General features: G+C 37.2%; 1 protein-coding gene across 1 annotated transcript in view; it reads left to right on the top strand.

Annotated features, from left to right (window-relative positions):
• The window catches only part of USH2A (usherin), a 391128-nt gene that overhangs the window by 146180 nt on the left and 217043 nt on the right, over window positions 1–27905 (top strand). Inside the window, exons 24-32 of the mRNA XM_075147080.1 lie at window positions 307–408; window positions 1242–1247; window positions 1892–2065; window positions 2571–2701; window positions 8713–8986; window positions 12062–12265; window positions 12392–12472; window positions 14751–14936; window positions 26713–26826. Coding sequence (XP_075003181.1) covers window positions 307–408; window positions 1242–1247; window positions 1892–2065; window positions 2571–2701; window positions 8713–8986; window positions 12062–12265; window positions 12392–12472; window positions 14751–14936; window positions 26713–26826 — 1272 coding nt within the window. The remainder of the gene's footprint in view (window positions 1–306; window positions 409–1241; window positions 1248–1891; window positions 2066–2570; window positions 2702–8712; window positions 8987–12061; window positions 12266–12391; window positions 12473–14750; window positions 14937–26712; window positions 26827–27905) is intronic.

The following is a 27905-nucleotide window of genomic DNA, read 5'->3' as shown; positions in this document are numbered from 1 at the left end:
GCCCATCTTCATCCATACAGCAAAAAATTCACTCAGTTTTCTGACAAAATCACTGCTGTTTTGTCCGTGCATCTGAGGTATCTGTCCACTGTGAATCTTTGGTAATTTAGTACTAAGTGTGAGGGGTTTGTCTTTTTGTGACTATATGATTGTGTTAATATTCTTTTGTAAAATAGAGTTGTAAATATTTCCAGGATATGTATGGGCAAGTATTAGGCAAGTATTTCTCAAATGTCAATATTCTGTTATTGAGTTGAAAATTTGTTGAAAGCATTGAACACAAGAATAATGATCTATTTTGTTCAGGTTCTTCCTTAGCAACTAGTGGCAGTACCATTATTGGAGAGAACATGGGAGTTTTTGTTGGAGGACTTCCACGGGGTTATACTATTGTAAGAAAGGATGTAGGTGAGTATGATTGTGGTCTGTATAATATGACAAATCCTATACAGCGGCACTGAGTTAACTGCCCTTGCAGTACCATAGGCTGTATTGACATTGTGTCAGAAACATGAGGACAGTACTGAATTTGCATAATTATTTACATAATTGTTTTAATCAAAAATAAGTTTCTCCAATTTTATCTTTTCGGATAGATTGAAATATCTATATAGCTGATTTCATCAGCAGTAAAGCAGCATATGAGGTCTGTGTACATTTTAATGAATTTTATACACACAACTGGTATGCGTGTGAATTTTATGGGTCTGTTTTACCCACAGTAACATTAGAGTCCCAAATTCTTTTCCAAAGTACACATACAAATTGTTTTTATTAGCTTAAGCACAGGGTTATGCATCCCACCTGGATGCAGGGATACAACATGCTGGCCTTTTCTGGTGTGAGTTTCAATCCTTCAAGGATTGTTGCGTTGAACTCAGTGGTGTATGAATATATCTGTATTCTACAGCTATATTTATGTGGAGCTGGATTGTAGCTGGCTTCCAGAAGAATCAATAAACATATGTCTTCATGTGTAAACTTGGTATATATACCAAGTGTATATTCTACCAGCAGATAACAGAGGTGACTGCATACAAAAGCAGTATACAATCAGCTGTTCTCAGTGGATTTGTATCCAGGCTTTTATTGTTTTCATATTAACCTGAAAGCCAAACCATTTGTATTAAGTTTGTATTTCCACCACTGATAAGGACGTGCAGTCTAGTTGATGACTTGATGTGATGTACACTAGAGTACAACTTCCTCTATCCTTCTTTGTGTCACTTTACTAAAACCAGAAATAAGTGCACGTGTTCTTCTAACTTCTAAAACTGTGGTTCATAAAAAAATCCAGGATGCCTCCCTCAAAAACCTCAGCTAAATAGTCAAAATGAGACTGACTATAAATACAATTCAAGAGAACACCATCTGCTTTATATTTTTGTCCCCAGTAAAGAAAAAGAGATAGCAGCCATGAATCGCTATTTTTTTATCCAAACAAGAAAAGAAAAACTTCCCGATGAAGCTTCTAAACGTGTATTCATCTGCCTTAGCTTTTGCAACACTGTTTCTTCATATTCAGCAGATGCATGCCTTTCTTCACTATTATTGTTTTGTTTAAAGAGGGTAAACATGAAAACTTGCCTTGGAATCTTCATGGAGTAGATTTACGCTGTTGATTTGAAAGTACATGTATGCAAAATCTCAAAAAGTTTAGTATTTTCCAGCTACATAGCAGTAGCTGCTGCCTTTAGTGATTAGACCCATTCAGAAATCTGGATTTAGCTTGGAGACCAACTTTATGAAGTGATTGATGGCTGGTTATCAATGCACTCATGGACATATATGATAGGGTGAGCATGTATAAAACATATTAATCCTTGCGTTTAGCTGCAGGCGATTGGCTTAAAAAAATTATTTTCCTTTTTTGCAGGGATGAAGATGATAGTCCAGAAAGGATTTGTGGGGTGTCTTAGTGACATATTTTTGAAAAAAGGACATACTCCCTATGAAAACTGGGAATCTTTGAACTGGCAGGATGCTGAAGAGCAAAACAATGTCTATCATATTTGGGAAGGATGCCCCATTGTCCTCTCAGAAGGAGCACATTTTCTTGGCAAAGGTAGTTTGCTGTACTGTTGCACTAGCCAAGTATGTTCTTGATATATAAAAGATGATCATATCAGAAGTATTGCAGTGATCTGCTTTTCAAAGCAGTTTTAATTATATAGGATTATTTTTGAATGGTGTAAAATTTGGTTTCTGGGTTTACAGAAGACTACCGCATGAAAGAGTGCAGGCAGGTGCTGCTCCTGTAACTATATGCAGATTTGATATGCATGTAAAAGGTGAAGTTTCACTTTTGAAGAGACACAGATGCCTATAATGTATCAAAAAAATGCCAGGTAGCAAAATTTAGGACATTGCACCAGTTTGGTTTCTTGCAGTACCTTATGAATAACTGTCCTTTACAAAGCTGAGTGATAAAGTTGTAAATCTTAATCTTGAAACCTTGGAGTTCTTCATGTCAATGTAGAAAGTAGCACCTAGATTTTTGCTTTTGTTTTCTTGAACCTATTTATTTATGTATTTGATTTAACTTACGCATCTATTCGCTTTCTTTCAAGGATTCCTGGAACTGCATTCAGATGTTTTCAGTGGTGGACTGGAATTTGAGATCTCATTCAAATTTAAAACAGATCAGCTGAATGGATTGCTTTTGTTTGTTTACAATAAAGATGGCCCAGATTATCTTGCAGTAAGTTCAGAACTATAAATACCTATATTCAGATATGACCTGTGAGTTTTGTCTACTAAGATATGTCCAGCATTTAAAGAAATTTCAAACCATGTTATTTTTGTTTTACTTATTTTGCAATGCTGTGCACAGCAAAGTGTATGGGGAGAAAAAGACTCCAACAAATGCTTAGAATAAGTTACCTGTGTTATTTATATAATAAATAAGAAAGATATCAATATATGAAAAGCAGAATTATTCCCTTTACTAGATTGGAAGTGATTAGAAGAGAGAATAAAAGATGTGTATTTAAAGCTTTTGGTTTATTTCTGGGGAAGTATAGAGTTACCCAATTCCCAGTTCCTATACTAGAACAAAATCAATTAAATCGTAAATCAAAAAGTTCATGATGGAAATTGTCCGGTATCCTAATAAAGCTTTCTCTTTAAGTATTTTTAAAGTATTTAAAGTATCTCTTTATGTATTTTTTCTAATCAATACGATTTCTTCATTTTGATTTGAAACATAAGGATTGTCATATAGGCAGAAATTAGTGGTCCAGCTTAATCCCATCTCATCCCTATCACTGTTTTCCCAACACTGTAGAGGAAGCTGCACAAATTCTGTATTAGGCAAATCTGTGAGATAATACCTATGAACTTTCTTTTTGGTGTCTGTTAAATAAGACTGTTTTATGCTCAGAAGTACTTGTGCTTCCATCTTTTCCAGGATTTTGTTTCATGCTGAATGTGTGTGTTGCAGTTTCTTTTAATTAGTTACGTGTCTCTGGCTTTTCAAATTTTTCTTCCCCCAAGGATTTTGAATGTAATTAGACTGTGGTCACCATTGCTTAGTGGGTCAACTATAGTTACTACTTGCACCAACTAGTAGGTATTATATTGAAAGTAATATATATTTTCAGTTAGTTCAAGAAACAATCTCTTACATTTAGAGATTTTTGAGTGTATTGTTACTCTTCATGACCTAATCTGCCCTTCTGTATTTTTACTGAATTTTGTTTATTTATTTATTTATTATAATGCAGCTGTTTTGCTAATGGCTGTCATGTCACAGCCTGTTTTATTGCATGGCATTATATCTAATGTGCCTTTTCTTTTAAACTTCTGACCTAAAACATATAAATATATTTTTCTCCTTTTCAGGTCAACTATAACTTACTCTATATTTACTTTGTATATTGCTGACTTTTCCAGCAGATAATTTTTTCCTGGATTTTGAGTTCTGCTAGACTTGATTGCTTCCTTTTTTTCAAGCAGCCTTAGTTCAAAAATTATAATGAGTTCCAATAACAAGTCTTGCTAATTGCATGTTATTACTTTAGTTTTGCCCTCAAATAATGACCAAGATCATGAGCTAACAGCATAAGATGCTATACATACACTATATACACACTGTCCCACCCAAAAAAGACTTGTATGTGTGTAATTCACAGTTACAGGGGCACTATTTACGTGAAGGTATTCAGAGGGACAAACATGGGGCTTGGGTTCTTCTGGAGATTCTTGTGGTATGTGATCCTTGTTTACTTTCTATTGCTCTGTGAAAGACTAACAAATACGAGAAAATAGCTTCCTACTGTAAAGGAAATAGGGGACTTACTAAATTGAAAGTGTAGTCAAAAACACAAAGTAGTTAGACAAAACACTTTCTTTCTCCACTCATATTTCCAGATTTTTGGCGGTTTTACATTTATATTATTTTTAGCACTGAAGACTGTGGTTAGATAATTTTCTTAGCGTTTGTCCTAAGTCAAGTAAAATTGTTTTTATCTCACTTCACTCCTGACCTCAACATCTCCATAGCTTTAAGATGAGGAATTTTAGAGAGGATGAGTATACACATGCTTTTCCAACCCTTGCAGCTTTGTGTTCTACACATACATAATGATGACAGAAGGTTTTTCCGTACACTTGAGCTCACAAAAAAAAGGTTAATAGAAAGTGAAAATGAGGTGTGTAGCATGTTGCGCATGAGCTACGATGTCTTTGTTAGGAGCTTTGGTCAGGAGACACTTGCACTGCAAAACATACTAGAAGCTATACCACTTATCCTGAGTGCTGATGTAAGATGGTATTCCCTGACCCTTCCCTTTGCATAGGTCACAGCTCTCTTATTAGCTTTATAGTTTTGGGATGACTAAACTAGACACATGGCTGGCCTGCTACCAAACGGCCAAAGACTCTGTCTTGTCTTCTGCCCAAGACAAAATTATGTCCTAGAAAGGTTCTCTGTGTAAAGGTCACTTATTCCATGACTTCCATGCCCTGAGAATTAACTCAAGCTGGAGAGGTCAATCTGATTCTTTTTGGATCCAGGCACAATAATTATGAGCAAACTGTGGCCAGATAAACTAGTATGAATCACTAGCTCTCAGTTTGGCATGTGATTCCTCATGAGTTTGTGACTGAAAGAAGGTACTGTGACTACTGATAGAGTTTGCATTACTGCTTTTGATGCTGACCACTTCCAACAACAGTGAAAGCCTAAGCACTGCCAATCTTATGTGCGACAGTGGCACTAGCTCCCAAGACATTGTAGCTGATCTTGAATTCAAGAGCTGATTTGCTTCTGCAAAGCTGCAGAGTAAGAAAGAAGTTCTGCAGGAACTTTTTCAAAAGAATTGCACTTAAGTAGCTGCATGAAGTGAAATAACCAGTGTCCGAGATGAAAGTGTTACCTATGATGGAGCTAAGGAGGGTGTGAAATAAGTGTTTTGGGGACTCAAAGTAGAAATATTTTCATTAGCAAAGAAGTGACTGGTACTCACGTGGAACTTGTGATGGTGATATTCTATTGGTCACCAGTGATTTATCTTTGTCTGGTGTGAGGAAGAGATTCCTATTCCCTTTCCATTAAAGAATGACTGATTCTGAGGAGGCTATTGCGGAGTCTGTGTTTGTGCCTCCGCCGTCTGGCTGACCAGTCTGAACAGGGCTGGTACCAGTACAGAACATCTCTTTAACCTTATTGATTTTGAACTGGAAATACTGGTTCAACATCGGTAGCATGTACGTTTTCTTTCAAAGGGCTCACAAACTGACTGTCATTGCCAAGTTCTTTCAAGTCTGTTGCTTGTCACTGGCGATACCCCTGAATCTCAGAATGACTTCCCCGTTCAAAGGAGATAAAGCCATAATCAGTCTTGTAGCTCAACATTGGTTGAGACCATTTTGGATGGCAGGTCCTATCCTATCTGAGTTTTGTTTCTCAGAGCTATGGCTGGATATTCCTTTCATCTTCAAAATCATATGTTTATAAGCAGATTGAGTGAGATAGGGACTGAAGAGAAGTAAAATACAGAAGCACAGTAATTTAGGTTGAAGGGACCTTTTGAAGTAATTTATTCCAAATCTCCACTAAAAGCAGGGCCAATTTAGTCAGATAAGGTTGCTCCAGGCATTTTATGTTTGAGTATTGTGCATCTCTCTATGGATGGACAGTCCGCAGCTGCTCAAATTCTACAGCTTGTTCCAATCTTTGACCATCCTCATTATTGGAAAAAAAAAAAAAATCCTGATATCTAACTGTGATTTCTCTTGTTACAATTTGTCTTTTGCCCCTCATCCTTTCGCTGTGTACCTCCGAGAAGAGTCTGGGTCTGTCTTTTCAATATCCTCCCATAAGGTAGTTGAACAGTTAAGTTCTCTTCCTGCTCACTCTTAGGACTGAATAAACCCCTCAGCTTCAACTCGTACTTGACCAACTTGGTGCCCCTCCACTAGATTCACTCCAGTGTGCCAATATCTTTCATATTCTGGAGTGTCCACAACCGGACACAGTAGTTCAGATGTAGTCTTATACATGATGAATAGAGGGGAAGAATCCTTGGACCCACTGCCTACCTTATTTCTAATACAGCCCAGTGCATGTTGGCCTTCATCATTTCAAGGGTACATTGCTGACCAGTGTTCAATTTGTACTCCATCTTGACCCTCAGTCCTTTTCTTCAAAGCTGCTTTCCATGTCTAGAATACCAGTGGCAGCCCGCTGTGCTAACAACTGCAAACTTGCTGAGAGTATACCCCATCCTATTGCCCAGGTCATTAATAAAATTTTTAATCAGAATTGGTCCCTGCATCAATCTCAGAGAGATGCCACAACCTGCCGGTGGGCCTGTAGAAGCTCTTCTTGCCCCTCATGTCCTCTTCCAGATTCAGGCTAAGCTTTGGCTTTCCTAATTTCAACCTTACATGCTCAGATATATCAAAATAAGAATTGTGTTCATAGAGAACAGTATTAATAAAATTTTGCAGTGGTGCTTAATATTTGTACCCCAAATTCTAAAAGCAAGTATGCTTTTAAGCATTAAACTGAGAACCTGCTCAGGTTTAGAGCTGTGATAATAATGCTCTTGTTCTGTTGAGAGGTGGCAACTAAGATGTCTGGCTGAAAATAAGATGATCTTCATGCATTTTTGGTTTAAATTAATAATATATTTTCCAAGGACAGATTAACAATCAAGCATTTTTTTAAATTGGTCCCAGAATTTTATCTAAAGCAAACAATTTATCTGTTATTTTTCTGAACCTGTGCTCAGTACCAGAGAGAATGCTAGATGTATGCGGGACTTCGCTTTTTTTTTATCTTCACCATGCAGAACAGTTCAAAGTGAACAGTGGTCCTATCTTTAGCTGCACTTGGGCATTCTAAATGTCAGTCTAGGTCATCACAAAAAGCACAAGCATCATTCTCTGCCTGCTTTAAGTCTATGCCAAGACCAGTAAATTGGAAGAGGGATTGCTGAATAGTGACCCTATGTCAAACACCATGTCCTCTCTCCAGCTTCCAGGTCTGGCAGACTTGCTGGCATACTTCTGTAGACATGCAGCTGAAATACTTTTTTCACACCAGCACAGTGTGCTCCATATTAATTCTCATCAGTGAAGAAAAATGATGGCTTGTCGAATGGACTGCTTTTTCAAGCTATACTCATCAGCATTGAAGCCATCATCTGTCCTTCACTTGTATTGTAGAGTCCTTAGCTACGAAGGGCTATGAACTCATGGAAATAGGAAAAGTTGTGGTTCCAAAGAAACAAATAAACAAAATCCCTCTGTCTTATTAGCAAGCAGTCAGTGTGCACTCTGAGACAGAGCCTGTATTGCCCATGACATTTCAAGTACTGAGTTCTTTCTTCAGTGGGGCTTTCTGTTAAGGAAATACAATCCAATTACAAATACTGCAATATTAATATTATCAGTAACCTAAATATGTCAGTTTGTCAATAAGGTGAATAAGCATTTATATTGAATCTGTAGTTTTTATTTCACTTAATAAGATTTTGGCGTGGAACAGTAAGGCCTTTTTGTGAACGTATCCATATTTTTCAATTTTTCAACCACCAGTTCATCACCTAAGTGTTTAGTGCTTTATACCTGCCAATTTACAGTCTCAGCCCACTTGTGTTTGATTCAGTTAAGATGAAGAGTCTTGCAGTAAAGCATTTGGAAACTTCTGCAGTGAAAATTTAAGTAAAATGTATTTCTATTAGAGAATTGGCAGATTAATCTCAAAAAGCACATACAAAAACAATTATTTTCTTACAAGATTTAGAAGAATAAGGATGAAATACAGAATCAATGTATGCTGGAAAAATTTGAAATTGAGTTCACCAGCCAATTAAAAAGATCTTAATCAGGTCTGACATTTCATTTCCTTATTATCTTGTTACATTCTTCCAAAAAATGAATTGATAGATAAAATACTGTTTTCTCATTCTCAAAAAAAAGCAAAACAGTCCTGGTTCATTGTCTTTTCTTTTTACTTAGTTACATTAGTACCAGTTAGTTGTCAAAAAGTGAGAATATATTTTCCTACGTTCTGAATTAACTGATACACTGTATTTAGCATGTTTTGTGTAAACAATTTTATTGTAATTTTTTGCTATCCTGAAGATAAAAAATATCTTGTTTCTTGACTCCCTTGATTATTTTTTTAAAATAACTGTGTCTGTTGTTGCTGTGTATGTGATGTCTCTTTCAAAATCTTTTTTTCTGTTTTAAAATATCTAGATTGAACTGAAAAGTGGAATATTAAACATCTTTTTAAAAACTGGCATTGTCTTTACACAAGTGGATCTCTGGTTAGGACTGTCTTATTGTGATGGAAAATGGAACAAAGTCACAGTGAACAAGGAGGGCTCTGTAGTTTCAGCAAGTATGAATGAACTGAGAGAGCAGACGCTCGAACCCCGTGTTCAGCAGCTGAAAGTAAACTCACCTGTCTACGTAGGAGGAATCCCACCTGAGATTCAGAATTTTTATAAAGAACTGGGGTTAGAAGAAGGTAAGATGACACCAAGAAGAACATATGTTTTTCAAAAACTTGTCATACACAAGGTGGACATTCTGCTGCTGGTAGTGTAAATTCATGAATATGTAACATGAATTTTTCCTCCCACCCATTGTTGCTTTAACTACCAGTTATCCCTACCCATCTAGCTTTACTTAGTCCTGATCCTTCTGTAATGCTATAAAAATTCTTCCAACCCAGTGATATCTGAAACAATCTAACTCACAGGAGAGGAACTGGAGAGTAGCAAATGGTAATCTTAGATGCCCAACCAGAAGATCTCAAATCTTCATCAGAGAAAGCCAGTTCAGATAAACTTGTTTCACTTGATCAGCTTATGTCACTCGCAGATCTGGAATACAAAACCGGTGGAAGACAGTAAACATAGCTTAAATCACTGTAATGAGGCTGCCACATGGAAGAATTGTTGGGAGTTTATTAGTTCTTTTTTAGGCGATACTGATTCTGGTCTAAAATATTGAGTATAAACCCCTGAATTTGGATTTTGTCTATGTTACTGTGATATTTTCCATGTTATCAGGATGATCATGTTTTTAGCCATCACTGTGACCCTTCTGTTCTGGAACAGGTCAAATTTCTAGGGAAAAGAGAGAAGCATTAATTACAGCCTGATACTAATGGCCTCCATGATAGGATCTACCGTATGAAATGTAGTCAAAAAGTGTCTATTAAACTACCTCTGTTTGCAGTTTGGGTGTGTTTTTTCATTACTTACGAAGCTATTCATCAGTCATGGTGTATTTTTCAGATAGTGTGGGCAAATAAGTAGCAGTCAGTAAGTGATTAGTGGGGAATCGAGTAAGTGGCTTTGAATGTATGAGCTCACATTGAATGCATGCATTCAAGCAAGTTCTGCAGAGCTCCATTGAAGCCTTGTGATTTCACAGCTATAGAATAGTTTGAATCAAATCCATGCACTGGCATTCACAGATAGCTGAAAGATATTGTTTTAAGTATTCTTTCAGCTGTAGGTATCACATATATTATAATCTTCCTTCAGCTTCTGTGTACATAATTTTTATGGCCCAAAAGGGCTAGCCAGTTGTACCCTGTCAGTGTAGCCTCGAAGCAGATGGTAGTAGCCTCATGAGTGGATGCATTTGCAACTCCTGCAGCAAAGAGATCTGTGAACAAAGATTCTAGGGCAAAATAACATCTAAAGGGAATGTCTGAAGTGCATATTGAGGCACATCAATAAACATTACTTTTTTCACCAAGCCTCCTCAGCATGCCGCAAAATAAGATGGCGGCTGTGAATTTATATTCAAAGCGTCTGAAGATAAAAACATTCTTTTGTGTTCCTAAATGTAGATTTAGATGAGCAAGATTAGGCATTACAGCTTTGAAACATACTTTTATTTAGGACTATAATGATGTAATGGTATGATAATAGAATATGGAGACCTTCCCAGTTAATAAATATTTACAAAAGGTTTTCTTAATGAATGGCTGCTTGCTAGTTAATTTTGGATGAAGGAATATTGTTTTGTTTACAGCAAATAAGGGATAAATATCCTTCTCCTCCCACCCCACCTCCATGTCAGTTACAACTTTATTTTAAGAAATTTCAGCTAGAGTCTGTGGGCCTTTGCATGACCCATCACATGCCCTCCTGAGAGGTCAAGATGGAGGGGAGCTGGCAGGAATGTTTGTGAGAACTTGTACTGTCATTACTTATTCTGCAGCTACCTGAGAGTAAACAGGGTTACTTGGCTGACATCAGTCAGAAATCTTCAAATAATGATAAATGCAGCTAAAAAGATACTAAAAATAATGTATTAAAATAGCTTATTTGTATCTCATCGCAAATTAAACAACTGTTCATTTTGTCTAATGATTAAGATGCCTGTACAGACTGGGGCTAATTCTTTCCTCTGCCACAGACTGCCTAAGAAACTGAGCAGATCGCTGTGGAGTAGGAGTTGAGCTTATATTAGGATGTATTCATTTTAATGAGCAGTTTGTCTAAATTCCTAGCGTTGTGGCAAGAGAAGGTGTTTTAGAGGGTGATTCAAAATGGGTGTCCACCTTCAGTGCCCCTTTCTTTTTGCATGAACTATGTATGGATATTGGATTCTCAGATCGGGTGACTAAGTACAAATGCTACTGTGATCTGCCATCTTGCAGTAATAAAGGCAATAAAAGTCCATAAGATATAAATACGGTGCTTTCACAAAGCTGCAGAAGAGCACTGATCTATGAGAGGCTGATTTTTAATTTACAAAGTTAATTCTTCAATGAATTGAGGTTTTCAGTTTGGTTACTGTTTACTTTGGTTTTAGGTTAAACATCAATCACTGTACTTCACTCAGATCTGAGAACTATTTTGTATTAATTTATTAATTTCTTTGTAAATTAAGTCACAGAAGTATATAGAAATTTTAACAACTGCACCCTGAAATTTTGTAGTGGTGTTTTTACTGCAAGTAAATAATTTAACATATTTGTAATGTTGATAGGAATGTTACACATTCACACAGAGAAATATATATACGTATATATAGAAATAAAAACAAAATGAGGGTACTTAATTTTTTTCTCATAAATGAACAGTTTGGGATTATGTTTCTAGAGTATGTTTGTAAGCAGCATACCAGTTATTTCCCCATTAGGATAAACTGATACACCTCCGTGAACTCCTGAAGTTAATTATATTTTTAACCTAGATATTCTTCTCAATTTTAGGAAGCGTGTACATTAACAAAATATTAGCAAGCAGCAGAAAGCTGATCTTCAGATTCAGAATCACTTTTATGGTAATAATTTTAAAGAGAGAAGTGACAGAAGAGAAAACAGAAATCCATTTCCTCATGGAATGGAATTGATAACAATGAAAGTGTAGTTCAATAAGGCAGGAACTCAACACTAGAATACAAGGAATTTTTACCAGCTTAGTATCTTGAAAGGGGGGACTGAATGTCATGTTGGAAGTTAACATATTCACATTAGAGTCTTTAATGCTGAAAATATAGAATTGAAAAGAACAAAAGTGATTCTTAATTAATGACTGAGCTTTTTATGTGATACTAATCCCTTACTGTTTGCTAGGTTTCGGTGGTTGCATGAAGGATGTTAAATTTACACGAGGTGCTGTCGTTAACTTGGCATCTGTGTCCAGCAGTGCTGTCAGAGTCAATCTGGACGGATGCCTATCAACTGACAGTGTTGTTAACTGCAGGGGAAATGACTCCATCCTAGTATACCGAGGAAGAGAGCAGAGTGTTTATGAGAGTGGTCTACAACCATTCACAGGTAACACATTGGTTCCTTAAAAGAAATGCATCATTTTTATTTCGTTCTGTATTAAAGTATTACCCTGTTCAGTGGTGTTTGTTTGTTTGTTTTTCTCCTCTCCTCTATCCTCTGTGTTCTTTGAAGAATACCTTTACAGGGTGGTTGCCTCAAATGAAGGAGGATCAGTATCTAGTGTATGGACCCGTGTTCGTACAAGAGAATCAGGTAAATATAATTTAAGGCTTACTTATTCCCATTTTTCATTAGCTATCTAATGTCGAGTTGGAGAAAATCCCAGCACAATTTTGAGTAGTGTAAGTTGCAGTGTTTCTGAAGGAGCAAAACGGCTTAATACTTTGAATAGGTACCAAATTACTGTCTTCAGCTATGAAGTGTCCAGGCAAGTATTTTCCACACATAATTGAAGGTCTTTCCCAAATATGTATTAGATTATGTAATTGTGTGAGAGCATAGAATGTGGAAGTATTGAACTGCAGTGACTAAGAACAGCCATGCATCTAGGTATGTTCATACATGCATATCTAAACTCCACCCTAGCCTGCTGCAGTAAGTAAATCTATATTTTCCTATGTGTAACTTAGTGATACAAAATCAAGTGTAGAGAAAGGAGAGATACTGGGATAGCAGGCACAAGCTGTGGAAGATAGGAGGCCTTGTAGTTGTTAGGGAGAAGAGGGTCTTGTGAAGGTTTTTCTTTACAATACCAGCATATGGGTATGCTGCTCAGTGCTGCTGAATGAAGATTCTTTTAACAAGTAGCCCATAGATTGTGTGTGAAAATATGTTAATATTTAACACAGAAAAGCCGTGTTTTTTTTGTGGAGAGGGTTTCAAAGTAGGAGCATAACACCTGCTGAGCCTTAAAGATCAAATTTTTCTTATATTTTATTGAAGAAATTTTAAAGGACCTTTCCCTTTCTATTCAGTGTTTTTGCAAACTTTATTGAGCCAGCAACTTTTTGAAGATTTAAGTTCTGCATGTTTTATTTAACCAACTTTCCCTCTTCTGTAAATTGAAGCCTAATTGCATTCCATCAATGCAGAGAATTCTTTTGATGCAAGATATTCAATGTATGATCTTAAAAAATGATGATACCTGCTTAAATATTGGACTTGCAAATGCATTCTTCTGTAACTTACTGTCATTATTTTGTGTACCATCCAGAAGAGAGAAAATACACGCATATTTTCATATCAACTTTCTGACGACTGTAAGGTTTGCTGTAAATTTCTGTTTGCAAGCTGACCATAGTATTGAGCAGCTACATGTTCCCCGGGGTTGGAGAATAATTGCACTATTTAATTATTTTTGAGTTGGTTTTGTTATGTCCCTTATGAGAAGACCATCTGCTATACAGTACCTTGCCTTGCCCTGTGATACACTTCAGAACTAATAAAATCAATATATTACTGTAGTAACTGAAGCTTTCCTGGAGTATCACATTCTTTCTTTATACAAGAATCACAACTTCCAGGTATTTTTATACCTTGCATTCTGGTACCCTTCTTATAAAAAATAAGGCTGCATTCACATTTAGTGAAGTTAAACAATAAAATTACAAAAAAGAGGTTATTTGATGGTGAGAAAAGCGAATGACCATCAGCAGGGCTAGGGAGTCCACATGCATTTACAGCAAACTCATCATCCATCATCCTGCCATGGTGTTCCTTGGGCCTTTCCTCTGCATCCCTTGTGCAGTCATCTGTGATGAAGTTGTTACTGTCCAGACCTTTACTTGGTATAGTAATATCCAATAAATAGTTAAAGGTTATGGAAAGTGGGATGATTTTTTTTTTTATTAGCAACTGTATGCATATATAAGCTTGTGTTTCCAGTTCTTTTAAACATCTTCATTTTCCCTTTTTTTTTTCTTTTTTTCTTTTTATAATATGGAATGATCAGAAGCAAAGGATTTTGCAAAAAGGCCTTACAAATCTCTGCTTTGCCCTGAGGCAGTTGTAGGGCATTGTGAAAATATGAAAATAAATGGAAGAGCTTAAATTTTTTGAAGTACGTTTGTAAATGAGAATGCATGTTTTCAGAAATGTTTCATAGTTGTGGCATTCTGTGGCTTAGATATCTAACAGATAAATATCAAACCCTTCTCTGTTGCAATATTGTCTTGCTTCATTCAGTTGTATGATTATAATGCCTGAACTTCTTAGCTACATACAATCCACCTGCACTCTTTGTGAGTGATGCTTAAATATGTTTGATACATTAAATGTTTTCGGAAAATCTCAACAAGACAAGAAGGAATGTTATGTAGATGGAGTTTTGATGGTTTTGAAATATAGCTTAAACTGAATAGCTCAAGACGTGCAGTCATATTAAATCAATGCTGAAAAGTTACAACTCTAATAAATTGTATTTATGCTAATGGTTGAGTCTGATTTACTGCAGCCATTAAAAGTGAAGAATAGGGGCAATAGTCTCCTTAGAACTGCCATTTTCTCTATTTTCTATTTTATCCTTCTACAGTTCCACAAAATGTGCCAACTCCCTCAAGAGTTCACAGTATAAATGGTTACAGCATTGGGGTCACCTGGGACAAACCTGCTGGGGTCATAGGTGTAATTGAGAAGTACATTTTGAAAGCATATGAAGAGGATGGTCCCAATGTACCCATCACTAGTGCTGAGCTTGCTGACACTAGTATGCTCACAGGTAAATGTTGTTAAGTACCATTTTTTAGGCACATCTAATAACACGGGATGCTTACACCTCCTTTTGTTGAGCTATAAAGTATTACCTGTCTATTTTTGTATATACACAGCATATATAATGTTTGGAAGGGTAGTATTTGGTGCCAGCATCCACATATATAGCAATGTACTGACTTCAAAGAACCATAGAAATTAAGATACAACTCAAATACTAAAAAGTTTAATTTAAGATATTCCTTCCCAACCTATTGATGCTTTGGGGGAGGATGCTTTTTTGTGGTTTGTTTGTTTGTTTTTGCTTAGTATATGTGATTCTTTTTCCTCCCCTGTTGATATACCCAGTTCACCTAAATGAACGCTGCATGTGGGTCTTATAAGATACTATTTGACCTGATGTATGAAAGCACTTGATACACTTGCCTAATTTTGATCATATAAACCTAACCGATTTCAGTGGGAACTAGCATACATTTATGTTAATCAGATGCTTTGCTTGATACCATTGGGATGTGGAGGTAGGATATTATGGAATGAAGGAATTTGGGGCCTTGGGTTTATGGGGTTTGGTCACTGTTGAGCTGTGGGTTGTGGACAGGATCTACAGGAACCATTGCATTTGCGATGTTTTCTGGAGTCTAGGTCTTTTTACCCATAGGAGGCAGATGTTTTTAGGAAGAAACACTGGACTCTCTGCTACATATAGAACATTTTGGGACCTCTGTTCCTGTCAGGATAGTGTGCATCTGGCTTTCTGCTCTCTATTAACAGAAAGCCTTTGCTGGCTGCGACCAAGTTGCCTGTGAAGGGAGCACGTTACCAGCAACCGTCTGAATTATGTTATGACAAAATGGGGCAATAGTTCAAAGTCTTACTTTCATTGTAACAAAGTGTGACCACATGATTTGTTTATATACTCTCTAAAATTAATTATATATTCATAACAATTTAAAAAGTGCTAATGACATAATGCTCAAAGCTGATGCTTTGGTTTGGCTCAGCTTTGGGCAATATAAAAGTCTTAGAAAGTGCCTTAACCCTCAGGCAGTATATTATTGCTGCTTTTCTGAAGCCCAGATAATATGTGCTTAGTGTTTTTACATAAGTATATATGTTTTGTGTTGTTTCTCTGCCATAACGTATGTATACATTTTCAAGAGCAACCGTGCACATATCTTATTTTCTTCAGTTTGAAATCTCTTGACTATTTGTGAGTAATGTGCTTACAATACAAAACTGCATGGGCTTTCTATACTTACTGTGGTTTCATGAATGACCTTGTTTATTTGAATGCTCTTTATCTGTGCTTTAAAACAATACAAATTATATTACTAGAAATTAAAGACCATATTAGAAGCATATGGATTAGATAGCTTATTCACAGCTGATGGTCAGAACCAAAATTTTGTTTAAATTTGTTTGCACTGTGCCATGATTATGTGTCAGGGTTATGAAAAAGTCTGCACCAGGCTGGACAGGTAAGAGGTTATCTGTGTGCAGCTTTCGGGAGGCAGAAGAATAAGACATTCCTTTATATTAAATGGAGATACTAAATGGATCCCGGCTCTTTAGTCTATTATAGCAGATAGCTGTTGAATACTGCAAAATAAAATGACCCTAAGAACTTCAGAGTGGCTGTATTCAAACATTGACCTCTCTGACAATGTCAGATTGTAGGTGCTTAGGAAGAAAATGTAAGAAATGTGCTAAGCATAGAGTGAGTCTTCCTGTTAATACAAATTCAGCTGGTACTTTGTGGAATTCCTGAGCTGGAAGTTGTATCTGGACCGTCATGCTTAATGGTCTGTGGTAAAATTGTCTTTCTTTTTTTAATACATTTATGGTTTTGGCTTCTGTAACTTGCTATGGCAGTAAGTTTTCCAATTCAGTTTTGTGTGTGTTTGTTATTTATAACTGCTGCCCAATAGTTTAGTTATGTATTTTCCAATTTTGGCATTGTATGAAATATGTAATTCATGTCCTCATGGTGAGATCAAAGCTGAGGGAAGTGAAAAATTAAATCCCTAATCTTGAAATGATTTTACCTTCAGCCCGTTGATTTCAGTGAAGCCTACACAGATGGACTAGTCTGTGGACATTGAGAAATGGTTACACACAAATGTGAGACTCCCAAGAAAAGGTGTGGCTTTCCCTGCTGAATCATCTTTCCTGGTTAATCAAAAGTTAACATAAACACAGAACCCCACCAGAAGATGCTGTCTTTGCTTACTTTTCCTTTGAGTTTGCTGAGAAGGGAAATTTTGCGTATTTTCTTCCTAATTTCAGGGAAATTTCTTTAGAAATTCCTTTGTTGAATTCCATGAGAAGATACTACAGTAACCCCAACAGCCAGGCTTGCTAATGCAATGGGAGAGAGGAAAGCACCGCAGCTCTCAGTGGGATTGCTGATGAAGCAACTCTGGTATTTTTCCACTCCCCCTTTCAAATTTTCATTCACTGTTGAGCCTAGGCACCACTTAATCTGCTGCTTGCAAATATATCTGAGGGCACTGACAACCCCCTTTACATTATTTTTTTCCTTGCACCTTTTTATACCCATCTGTTGTGTTTTGTTTTATACTTAGACTGTAAATTCTTTTGAACAATTACTATGATCTGTTCTGTGCAGTAGGGTCCTGAGTCATAACTGGAGCACAGTAACAAAAAATTATTACTAGTATTACCCGTTTCCCAGAAGGCTGTCCTGTGTGTGTCAAATTCAGAAGAACCTGTTGTATCCTTGTCAAGAAGAAGAAAAGCTGAGCTAAATATTAAAGGTAAAGTAGGTCTTTAAATCAGCATAATCCCAGAGTTTCAAATGCCTATTTCTGACTCCTCAGAAATGAAAATCCTTCAAAATCTGACCCTTGTAATCTTCAAAATGTCAAACTGTTTTTTCACTTTCATCCAAAAAAGGAATATTCAGCAGATTTAAATCCTTAAAATGAGGTTCTGACTGTTGAACCAGGAGTTTATTGGATAAGGTAGTACATTTCAATATGGTGTTCAGGATCTGTATTCTAGGATGAGAGTACAAAGTTAGAGTGTAAATTTTTGGGGTTCAAGGAATACTGTACTAGCCTATCTTGCCTTCAAAAAAACATGTAATAACATTGATACACTTTGGATACAGACAGTCGCACTCAGCAGAATAATAAAGGAAGTACAGGGTCATCACATCAAAAATTTTTTTCCTAAAGGCTGTGTTGCTTTACTCTGCATTCGAGTGCATTCCACATGCTCTTACTATGCTGCCATCAAAATTTGGACTAGAAATTAGAATCAGTATTTAAACAAATGAAAGAAGCTTTAGAACACTGTTTCAGTGCTGTTCGTGGGCAGATTTTGCTTCTCCTTTCCCTTGGAATTCAGAATATTACAGAATCACAGGATCACTGGGGTTGGAAGGGACCTTTTGAGATCATCTAGGCCATCCCCCCAGCTCAAGCAAGTTCAGCTGGAGCAGGTTTCCCAGGACCATGTCCAGTCGAGTTTTGAATATCTCCACAGATGGAGGTATTGCTCTATGGGAAGCCTGTTCCAGTGTTTGATACCACCCTCACAGTAAAAAAAGTGATTTCTTGTGTTCAGGTGGAATTTCATGTATTTCAATTTGTGCCCGTTGTCTCTTGTCCTGCCACTGGGCACTACTGAGAAGAGTCCAGCTCCTCCTTCTGTGTTCCCTCCCATCAGGTATTTACACACATTGATAGATTACCCTGAGCCTTCTCTTTCTTGGCTGATCAGTCCCAGCTCTCTCAGCGTCTCCTCATGAGACATGCTCCAGTCCCTTTGTCATCTTAGTGGCCCTTTTGTATCATCCACAAACTTGCTGAGGGTGCACACTTCCCCCATCATCGAGCTCATTAACGAAGATGTTGAACAGTATTGGCCCCAGTATCAACCCCTGGGGTACACCGCAGCTGTCTTGCCTCTAACCAGATTTTGTGCCACTTATCACAATCCTCTGACGCTTCTCTTGTCAAGCACATAGGAGAAAAAGATGTTATAATTCAGATTGCTCTCATTGTAGAATTCAGGAGATCCACAAGCCTCTAAATTTTATCAGTTCCCAATTACGGGCAGTGAAGAAGGCTAGCAAAAGCTGCAAATAATATTTAAAAAAAATATGCTGCAAAAGAATTGACAAAGGTTTGGTATTCCTATTACAGATTCCTCTTTTAATTTTGTATGTTTTTTGCAGTTCATCCTGCCTGTGTCATTGCCGCAATAGCCAAGTGCTGAAGTTGTGGCTGCACGTGTGATAATGAGAAAATTGTTGTCGACGGCTTCCCCTCTGAACGCCCTGTGAATGTTCCCTCCTTCCCTTGACACGTGTTTATAATTACTTTTCACCTTTTAGTCTTTTATGCTCGGCAGATGAATATCTCAGGAAAAGTTAATTTAATGATTTAATATGGTTAATCAAAGTGGCTCGACTGCGCCTGGGCTTTGAAAGCGCTCTAGCTAGGGAGTCTCTCAGAAGAGGAGATGGGACCTCCTGCCAGTGACTGATAGGCCTGGGCTCCCCGGCGGGGCCGCAGGGCTGGGGAAGCTCGCTGCCTGACTGGCAAACGCCCGCGCTCAGAGAAACGCCGCCAGCTGAGAGGTTCTCCCTCTCAGGGGGAGCTCTGCCAGGCCCGAGCAGGCGCTGCCGAAGCAGCCTGCGGCCCCTGTGACCGGCCTCTGCGCCCTGACCACCGCCTCCGACGGGGTTTGGGAGTCGCAGGGCCTGCGCGGGGCAGCCCCAGGGCCAGGCCACAGAGCGCCGCTCGGGGCCCCGCAAGATGGGGGTAGCGGGGGCCGGCTGCTCCCCACAGGCTGGGAGCCGAGGTCGGCCAACGTGCCTGCACCGGTGGGGTGAGCCTAAAATGAGAGTTTGCTGTCTGTGGTGGCTCTTAGAAAATGCTTTCTTCGGGGTACTTTGATCTACACGGGGCCCATAAGCAATTTACCACGGCCAGGTATTTTGCCACGTGAAATCATTAATGAATTACTTGGATATTACTTTCACGCACTTGAATTTACTTGAAAGCTCTTGATTTGCTCAAATATTTTACACTCAAAACACTCCTATGCTGCAGTTAATGAGATTTTTGTAAATTTGCAGAGAAGAATAGCAGACCAACTAATGTAAATATATGCAGGGCCAGAGCACTAGCAGAACTCCTAAATCCATACTCCAAGTTGGAACAAATTTCTAACATTCTAAAACATTTCATGAAGATACAAAGAATCACAACGTACTAACCAGGTTTGGTATATTTAGATTGTGTTTATTTAAAACTAAAATCTGACAGAATGTTTAAAGTAATAAAGCCCAAACTTTGTATTGAAAATATGGTTTTCAAGAGCTGCTTCATCAGGTGCTTGAACCATGCTTAAATACAAGAATGATTGTCATTTTCAGGTAAATTATTTCTCTTTATCATCATTTTGTAGAAGAACCATTGGTGGAAAGCACAGATAGATGACGGAAAACATCTAAATATTTCCCATAGCTGGAAGAACCACGGTATGTGCTTTACAGTGCCATGCCATGGTGTCCGAGATCTGGAAGGCTGTATGCGCCCTTCTGACAAAAAGGGGTATCGTGTATCAAGACCCTTGTCTTGAGGGCTGCGATGCTCGTTGTTGGCCTGTTTTGTCCCTGTGGGTGTTTTAAGGAGATTTGGTCTCTCCATCTCTCTTGCCCACATGTACGCCCACCTCTCTCGGTGGGAGGAGCTGAAGGAGTATACCAGAAGCTGCACCTCAGCCCCTGCTCAGACCCCTGTTTGACTGCGGCAGCTAATGCAACGTAGGGTAGCCAATAGATCTGTCTATGCCCATTAGGTTTCTGTGAGTTGTCAGGCGGTGCTTGAGCTCCTAATTACTCTAAATCAGAGCGGCAGAATGTAGGTTCGTATCCCCTTTCATTTAAATGGCTTTAGCAGACTAGCAGCATATTTTTCCATATATGTATTCTAAAACATAAATGATATTAATATTCTGCAATATTAAGGTTCTAACTTGATTGAGTTTAGACCTAAATGAATCTTGTTTACAGTCCAATGCTGTTGTATAAATTTATTCATATGAAATGTAAATTGTCTGATTAAATACACCTGAACATTCTATCAAAATTACATCAACTCTTAGCTACATACCAATACTTTTATTAATAAAAAGAAATCAACTTCTTAATGTTTGTGAGGACGGAAAGGATTATTAATATGTTCTTTACAGACAGACTCATAAAAAAGTTTGCATAAAAGTTAACAGTCTGTCTTTCTCTCTCTGCAAACTTTTAAAATTAATCACCCTGCAGAAAATGAATAATGACAAAGTTATCTGGAAGGATCAAGAGTAACATAGTGATAGATATTACAGAATCAATACTCTCTGTGGTTAATTGACTCTTGGTGCAAAATTACGCTGTTGGGCTAAGGTTTTCTGCAAATTAAAGCAGCCAGAGGGTTGCACTGTGTTATGGGGAACGAAACAGGTTTCCTTGAACCACTGCAACCTGAATTGCAAATTGCATCTTCAAGGCCAAGTGGAGCTTGTGTATGGTGGATTATGAAATTTTTCTGTTGGGAAAAAAAGGGTCTTCCAAGCCACAGAAATCCAGTAACTAAAGTGAACCTTTTTTTGTTCTTATAAGCCAAAGAGTTGGAACAGGTGCCCTCTTGTTCAATAATTCTTCAAAATTTTGTGACTCATACTATCCTTATGGTAGAAGATGCTTTAAAAATGCAGATGTATGCGACAGATTGATGTACACAGGCTTTCAGTCCAGAAATGCATATGCAGAAGACGCATGTACTTAAACAGTTTTTGCTACAATCTGTCGAAAACACAAAGTCAGTTGAAGACTTCCTTTTCTGGTCAGTGGACTATGATTAACTGTACTGTGGCAATGATGCATCTCGACACACAAGTGACTTTGTTAGACAGATGCTGTATGACCTCAGGCATTCAAGTTGGCTAAAAAGTCTTTAGGTTTGGGGAGGGGAGATCTGGTAATTTTTTTTTTAAGAGCTTAAACAAGAATTAAGGTAAATCTGTAAGGTCAAGTGTTCTTTCAATTGCAATATGTGTATTTCAAAATAAGTCCTTATGAAGTACGGTGTTAGGGAGGAAACAATGAAAAAATCTGGCAAGGAAAAGTCCCTTTGGCAAAAAATACACTCAGCTTGTGAAACAAATGGAATTTGTGTGGGTAAGCTCTGTGGCTGACTTTGGGAATCTTAATATTCAGTAGCAGAGCTGAGTTTTCAGACTGCATATGAAAGCAATGCCTGGTTATAATTACAATTAGTTAAATTTACCTGTAAAAAAAAAAAAATTGAACTAGCCTTGCAAAATTGTACTCTTCCACCATCTTAGCTGAGTGCATTTTTTTGTGGAAGTGAGGAAAAGAACTTTAGTATTTGTGTTACATCTGTAAGATTAAATAGCTTTTTTGTGAGTTGTGTGTGTGGGCGAGTGGGTTTAGTTTTGTTTTTATGGGAAGGCTCCTTCCATAAATGTATTTTAAAAAACTCACCTCAATTTATATTTGTTTAACCAATTCATTATGCAGAGTAAAAGCTCTGTAAGTTACCATAAGCAAGAGTGTCTTTTCAGCTCTGAAGACCTGGTGGTGTTTTGAAGCAACTTTCTGAAAAAGCAGAATGACAGATTGGAACAGTGAAGCAGCTGCTTTCATAAAAGTCTTTTAACTGGATGAGGAAATTGCTAAAATACTATAATTGCCTTTGAATTTATTTTTCAGTGTTTGTGAACAGAATATTAGCCCTCATACCTTAGTGATAAAACTTTTTCCTTAATGAGAAGTACTATTTTTCCACTCAAAATCTGCCAGAATACTGTGGAATCTTGCTGAGCTACCTAAATATACGAGACCTACCTTTTAGATGTACTGAACAAAAGAAATGTCTGGTTTATGAAGAAGTGAAAGGAAGAAGCTGGATATTTAATATTATTATGTACTGTATGCCTTAGAATTATGAATGGAGTGGATATAAAGATGCAACTAACTCTGACTAGTCCACGCATCCATTTTACCATAAATTCATCGTTGACCCTTTTCTACTGTCCATGTCAATGTTTTTATCCCTTATCTGCAAGAATGAACCTAGCGTTTTCTCTCTGACACAACTCTAAACCTCAACTTTAAATATTGCAAATAATTAAAGATCATTTAAATAAAAGTATAGAAAATTAAATACTAGTTTTGCATATAAAGTGGGCTTAATGTTCTAGGTGTGATTCCAGATCACTCTTTTAGACTGTTAACTTTACATTCATATTTAACAAATGACATTATTCAGTTTCATGGGGTCACTGTGTCAAAATGTCTGTGTTAGAACTTTAATTTATTTCCAAAGGTTCTTTGAGTGGGCAGATAGGAGTGGTGTGTTAGAATGATTTACTGTCTCTGATTCCCCATGTGGATTTTAAGGCTTGGAACGTAGTCTATGATGTAAATTTTAAGTCTAGATGTATTCAGTTGCTCTGTAGTGGCAGGCTGAATGAATGGGACTCATATCCCAAATGTGGGAGGCTGACCCTCTTCTTAAATATTGATGATGCCTCTAATTCTACCTCCTGATCAAAGTGACAATTTATCTACCCCTCTCCTGTTAACATTAATAGAATATATGCAAGCGTGGTTGCGGCCAAATTTTGCTTTGTTAGCATCCTGTCTTGGAAAGCCTGATGGACTCTTATCAGATCAGCAATTATTTGGTATAGACAAGAGATGCCAGTCTGAGACTATGATAATTGAGGAGTTAGGGAAAGTTTTTTAAAAGCTGTCAACCAACTTCATAGGCTATTTTTTATTGCAAGATTTATTTTGCTGTGCTATAAATTAATTCACGTGTATCAGTGATGATCTTTGCTATGGGACTGCTGACTTTGTACTCTAAGATAGTCAGACACTGAGTGTAAATTTCACTGACTGACTAAAAGTGCAGAGGAAATGAGTGGGTAATGAGAGCAGAGCAGCCAGTTCTTTAATTGAATTAAAAGCCGGGTGACACCAATGCAGACACCTGTCCAATTACAGACAGGCCAAGGTGTTTACCATTGCTGTACAAGCGATTTGAAGATGACAGAAATCTTTCCGCCCACAGATTAACATAATGAAGGAGAACAGATTACAGTGGATGCTGGCCAAACAGATAGGTTGGCAGCTGAGAAAAAAAGTAGTTTGCTGAAGTATGTAAATAAAATCTGTGCACTTTCTATTGCCTACCTATGCAGCACATCTGTTTCTTTGTTGAAAGAAAATAATGCAAGACTACATGTGAAGGAAAAATGTTAATTAGGAAATCAACAAATTATTTTCTAAGTTGATGCCTTTGCTGAATATTTTTTTTAACATAAACTTTCTGTGGCAAAAGGGTTTATTTGTTTTCGGTTTTTTTTTTTCAAATTCACACTGCCCTTCACAAACTTACCTGTGCAATGTACACTCTGTTGCACTGCAGGTGCTTTATATAAAACCTTTCTACTTTGTCAAAAGTAAACCAAACAACCCAATCCAACCGCTATGGGCATCTTTCTGGATATGTGCTACTGCAGCTCTCAGTGCCTGAAGCCATTGGTGACCCCACAGAATGTCTTCCATCAGGAAATGCAAGGAGCATTAATTCACTGCTTCATAAGAAAAGAATGCTACAAGTGCTAAATGTACAAATAAAACTAAATTGCTTCCTAAAGCACAGCAGAGTGAATAGAGAGATGGCATATACACTAACCATACTCCTCTTGACCGAGAACTTGCAAATGTCACAGTTAGAGGATTTGGTTTCTGCATGTGTTTATTTGCTGAAGGTAATTCCAATAGTACCTTTTATACTTTCCCATGTTTAACCCTCTATGTTCTATGAAATAAGTGCTTTGTACTAAGTCTTATGAAAAAAAGATGGTTTTTGACTGATGAAATTTCTGTGCTGAAGAATTTACCGTAGATTCCAATATTCCTGCTTTACAGGGATAGTAATGCTTTAAAACATCATTATTTTCTGTTTTCTGCTTTCTGAATGCTCTTAAAAATATTTGCCTTCCATCACAGAAAGATTACAGGCACATTTGCTTGGGTGGTGGCTGACAAAACGTTCTTTTTCTTTCCTGTTGCATTTACATTAGATAGTAAGATGGCAGTACAGCTTTCCACTATTAACTGGGGATTTGCAAAATCAAAACTATAACCAGAGAGAGCAGATTCTGATCAACTGGTTTTAGTTTAACACTACTCTGAAGTAAATGTGATTACTTCTGAATATCTCTTTGTGTGTACGAGTAGAATTGGACCTCAGAGAACTCAAATAGAAAGATCATTGCAATGCCAACCTTTGAAGTTTTTGGATTAATTACAAGAAAAGACACAAACATTACTAATTCAGTGAAAGCGAATCTCATATTTTGCATGTGAACACACCTATTAGTAAACACAATATAAACATTCACAGACTTTGATTGTCCCACTCAGAAAATAATATATTTATGCTGTAACTGTTAACTTCCAGCATCAAATTCTCCAGGCCCTTTTTGTGACTATAAAAGGCTTATGTGGAGGAAAAAAGGCATTTTTTTAATGAAACCCAAAGTTATGGTGCATTATATATAGCAGCTCAATGAAGAGTAATAATAAGGACTAATTTCTTCTACCTGTTTGTGTACACGTAATGCTGAGGGGGTTTTTAGTCTTATTGTACTGTGGGACATTTGACCAAGAATTATGGTTTTCTGAGGTACTGTGGTTTTTGAAGCTGCTTTGCAAAATCCTGGTGTCGGACAGTGCCGAAAAAACATAGTTTGCTACAAATTTTAGGTTTTTTTGATGAAACACCCCATTGATTTCACTAAAAGCTGTGAGAGTCGAGATGAGAACATGGTTTGAAATAAAACTTGACATGAATTGGCCTTCTTTTAATTACTACTGCATTTTCATTCCATCTATTGTCGGACCTACTTTGAAATGGGAACTGCTGTTGTTTCTGAAAATGACTGTAAACTACATTTTTTTCCATGTAGTCCTTCTGTATATTGCAGTTCAAAATATTGTGTAACTTCCTGAAGTGATAAGCAGTGATTTGTTGCATTCGCTACGACAAAGAGCTGATCAGTATGTGGGAATCTAGCAACTTCTCTTCACTAACATAAGCAGGACCTGAAAAAGCATAAGATTACAGATCTTTTTTTCTTGTAAACCCTTGGGCACTGTGTCACCTAAATTATGTTACTGTAGTAGTATAGCAAATATACGGTCTATATGCTGCCACTGAAGTAATGGAACACAAGTGGGATGTTTCATATGAAAAAGAGATTTCAGTTTATGGATGAATAGGGGCAACATTAGGAGAGGAAACATTAAAAAAATTTTGTTCTAGGAGACAGTGAAAATTCCTTGGAAAAACAAAATGAATAACTGAAAAAACTGTATGAGGCAGGAACTAGGGAAAAAACCCTCCTTTATTGTCATTGTTATATTAAAATATACACCTCAATCTTGAAGTAGTATCTGTTATAGTGAGCATAACTAAAGAAACTTAGCTGCCTCATTAGTATTAAGAATGGAATAAAATACCATTTACTCTCAATTTATTTTGCAAAATTTAAGTCATGGCATAAAATAGGAATGAAACCTTAAAATCATTTTTCTTTTCCGCCTGTAACAGTGGAAGCCTGTAAGAGAAAACTTTAGTTTTTTACTTCTGTCTGTGTATGTATGTAATCAGTCTGTACACTGTACATGCGTAACACCTTGCTTTCTTCTATTGCAGGCATATTGACAGGCTTGCATCCCTTCACAAACTATGCTGTAACCCTAACTGCTTGCACTTTGGCTGGCTGTACTGAGAGCTTGCATGCATTGAACATCTCCACTCCACAAGAAGGTAAAGTAATTTCAAAGGTCTTGACTTCCACATTTCAGTCATGAATAATAAAACAGGAGAAGAGCTAAATGCTGCAAAGCCATTTGCTGGAAAACCCCAACCTAATTTGATGACAAAGTGCATTGCCAGACCATAATTGCTCCATTTTTTGGGGGGGTGCGAAAATGAATCAAACTCCATACCCTTTAATGACATGCATCTTTAATAGCTGTAATGCAGATTAATGGGCTTTTTAATTGCTGTTACATTGTTCATGCAAGAGCCTTGTCATTAATATGAAGCATCTGAAAGATTAATGAAAGCTTCCTCATTTTACTATGGCTCAGAAGTAAATCTAGAGACAGTCTGACTAAAAAGAATTGATTGTATGGCACAGTATGAAATTGAGAATCAAACGGTTGATTTCCATGGTTTCTTTTAACTGCTAAACACCAGCAATAGGCAACAATTATTTCAGTGTGATGAAACCTCCAAATGCCAATTGAGTTATTTATTTATCATTGCTCAGATTTTCCCTTTTTTTTCTAAACACTTTTACATGTTGTTGTGCTCAATCTTAAAGGTTGTGAGTGTAAATTAATGTTTTCTATGCTTACATTAAGAACTAGAGCAGGAGGAAAGAGAAAATACATTACAGTTCTGACTTTAGACACGAGGCTGATAAGAAATACACATCAATTACTGGAGCAAATGCTCCCAAAATATCTGTGACATATCTAACTCCATTCTCAGTTAAACATAAAGTCCACATCTCCTGGTTCTATCACCCTAAAGCCATGTTAATCCGGTTAAAATCATTAGTTACTCCAAATTTACACCAGTAGAATAATGAAGACTTGACATGTATTTATAGGACAGTAGTTAATCTTCCATGATGTGGAGTAGTTTTCAAAATTCCCTCCCTCCCACAGTTCTTTGTTTTATCTTTTCATGTAAACTAGGTAGTAACAGAGTACCAATAAAACAAACAAAATTTTAGCATAAGGTTATGTGAATTACAACCATAATGATTAAAAGAATGCTGGAGTGTTGAACTGCTGCCAAAGCAGGTAGTCATGCAAGCCGTTGTCCTGATAAGG

This window comes from Calonectris borealis, chromosome 3 (assembly GCF_964195595.1).
Source record: "Calonectris borealis chromosome 3, bCalBor7.hap1.2, whole genome shotgun sequence".
In the NCBI taxonomy this organism is placed as follows: Eukaryota; Metazoa; Chordata; class Aves; order Procellariiformes; family Procellariidae; genus Calonectris; species Calonectris borealis.
The sequence above is the reverse complement of the archived record's forward strand: the minus strand, read 5'-3'. Positions and strand labels throughout refer to the sequence as shown.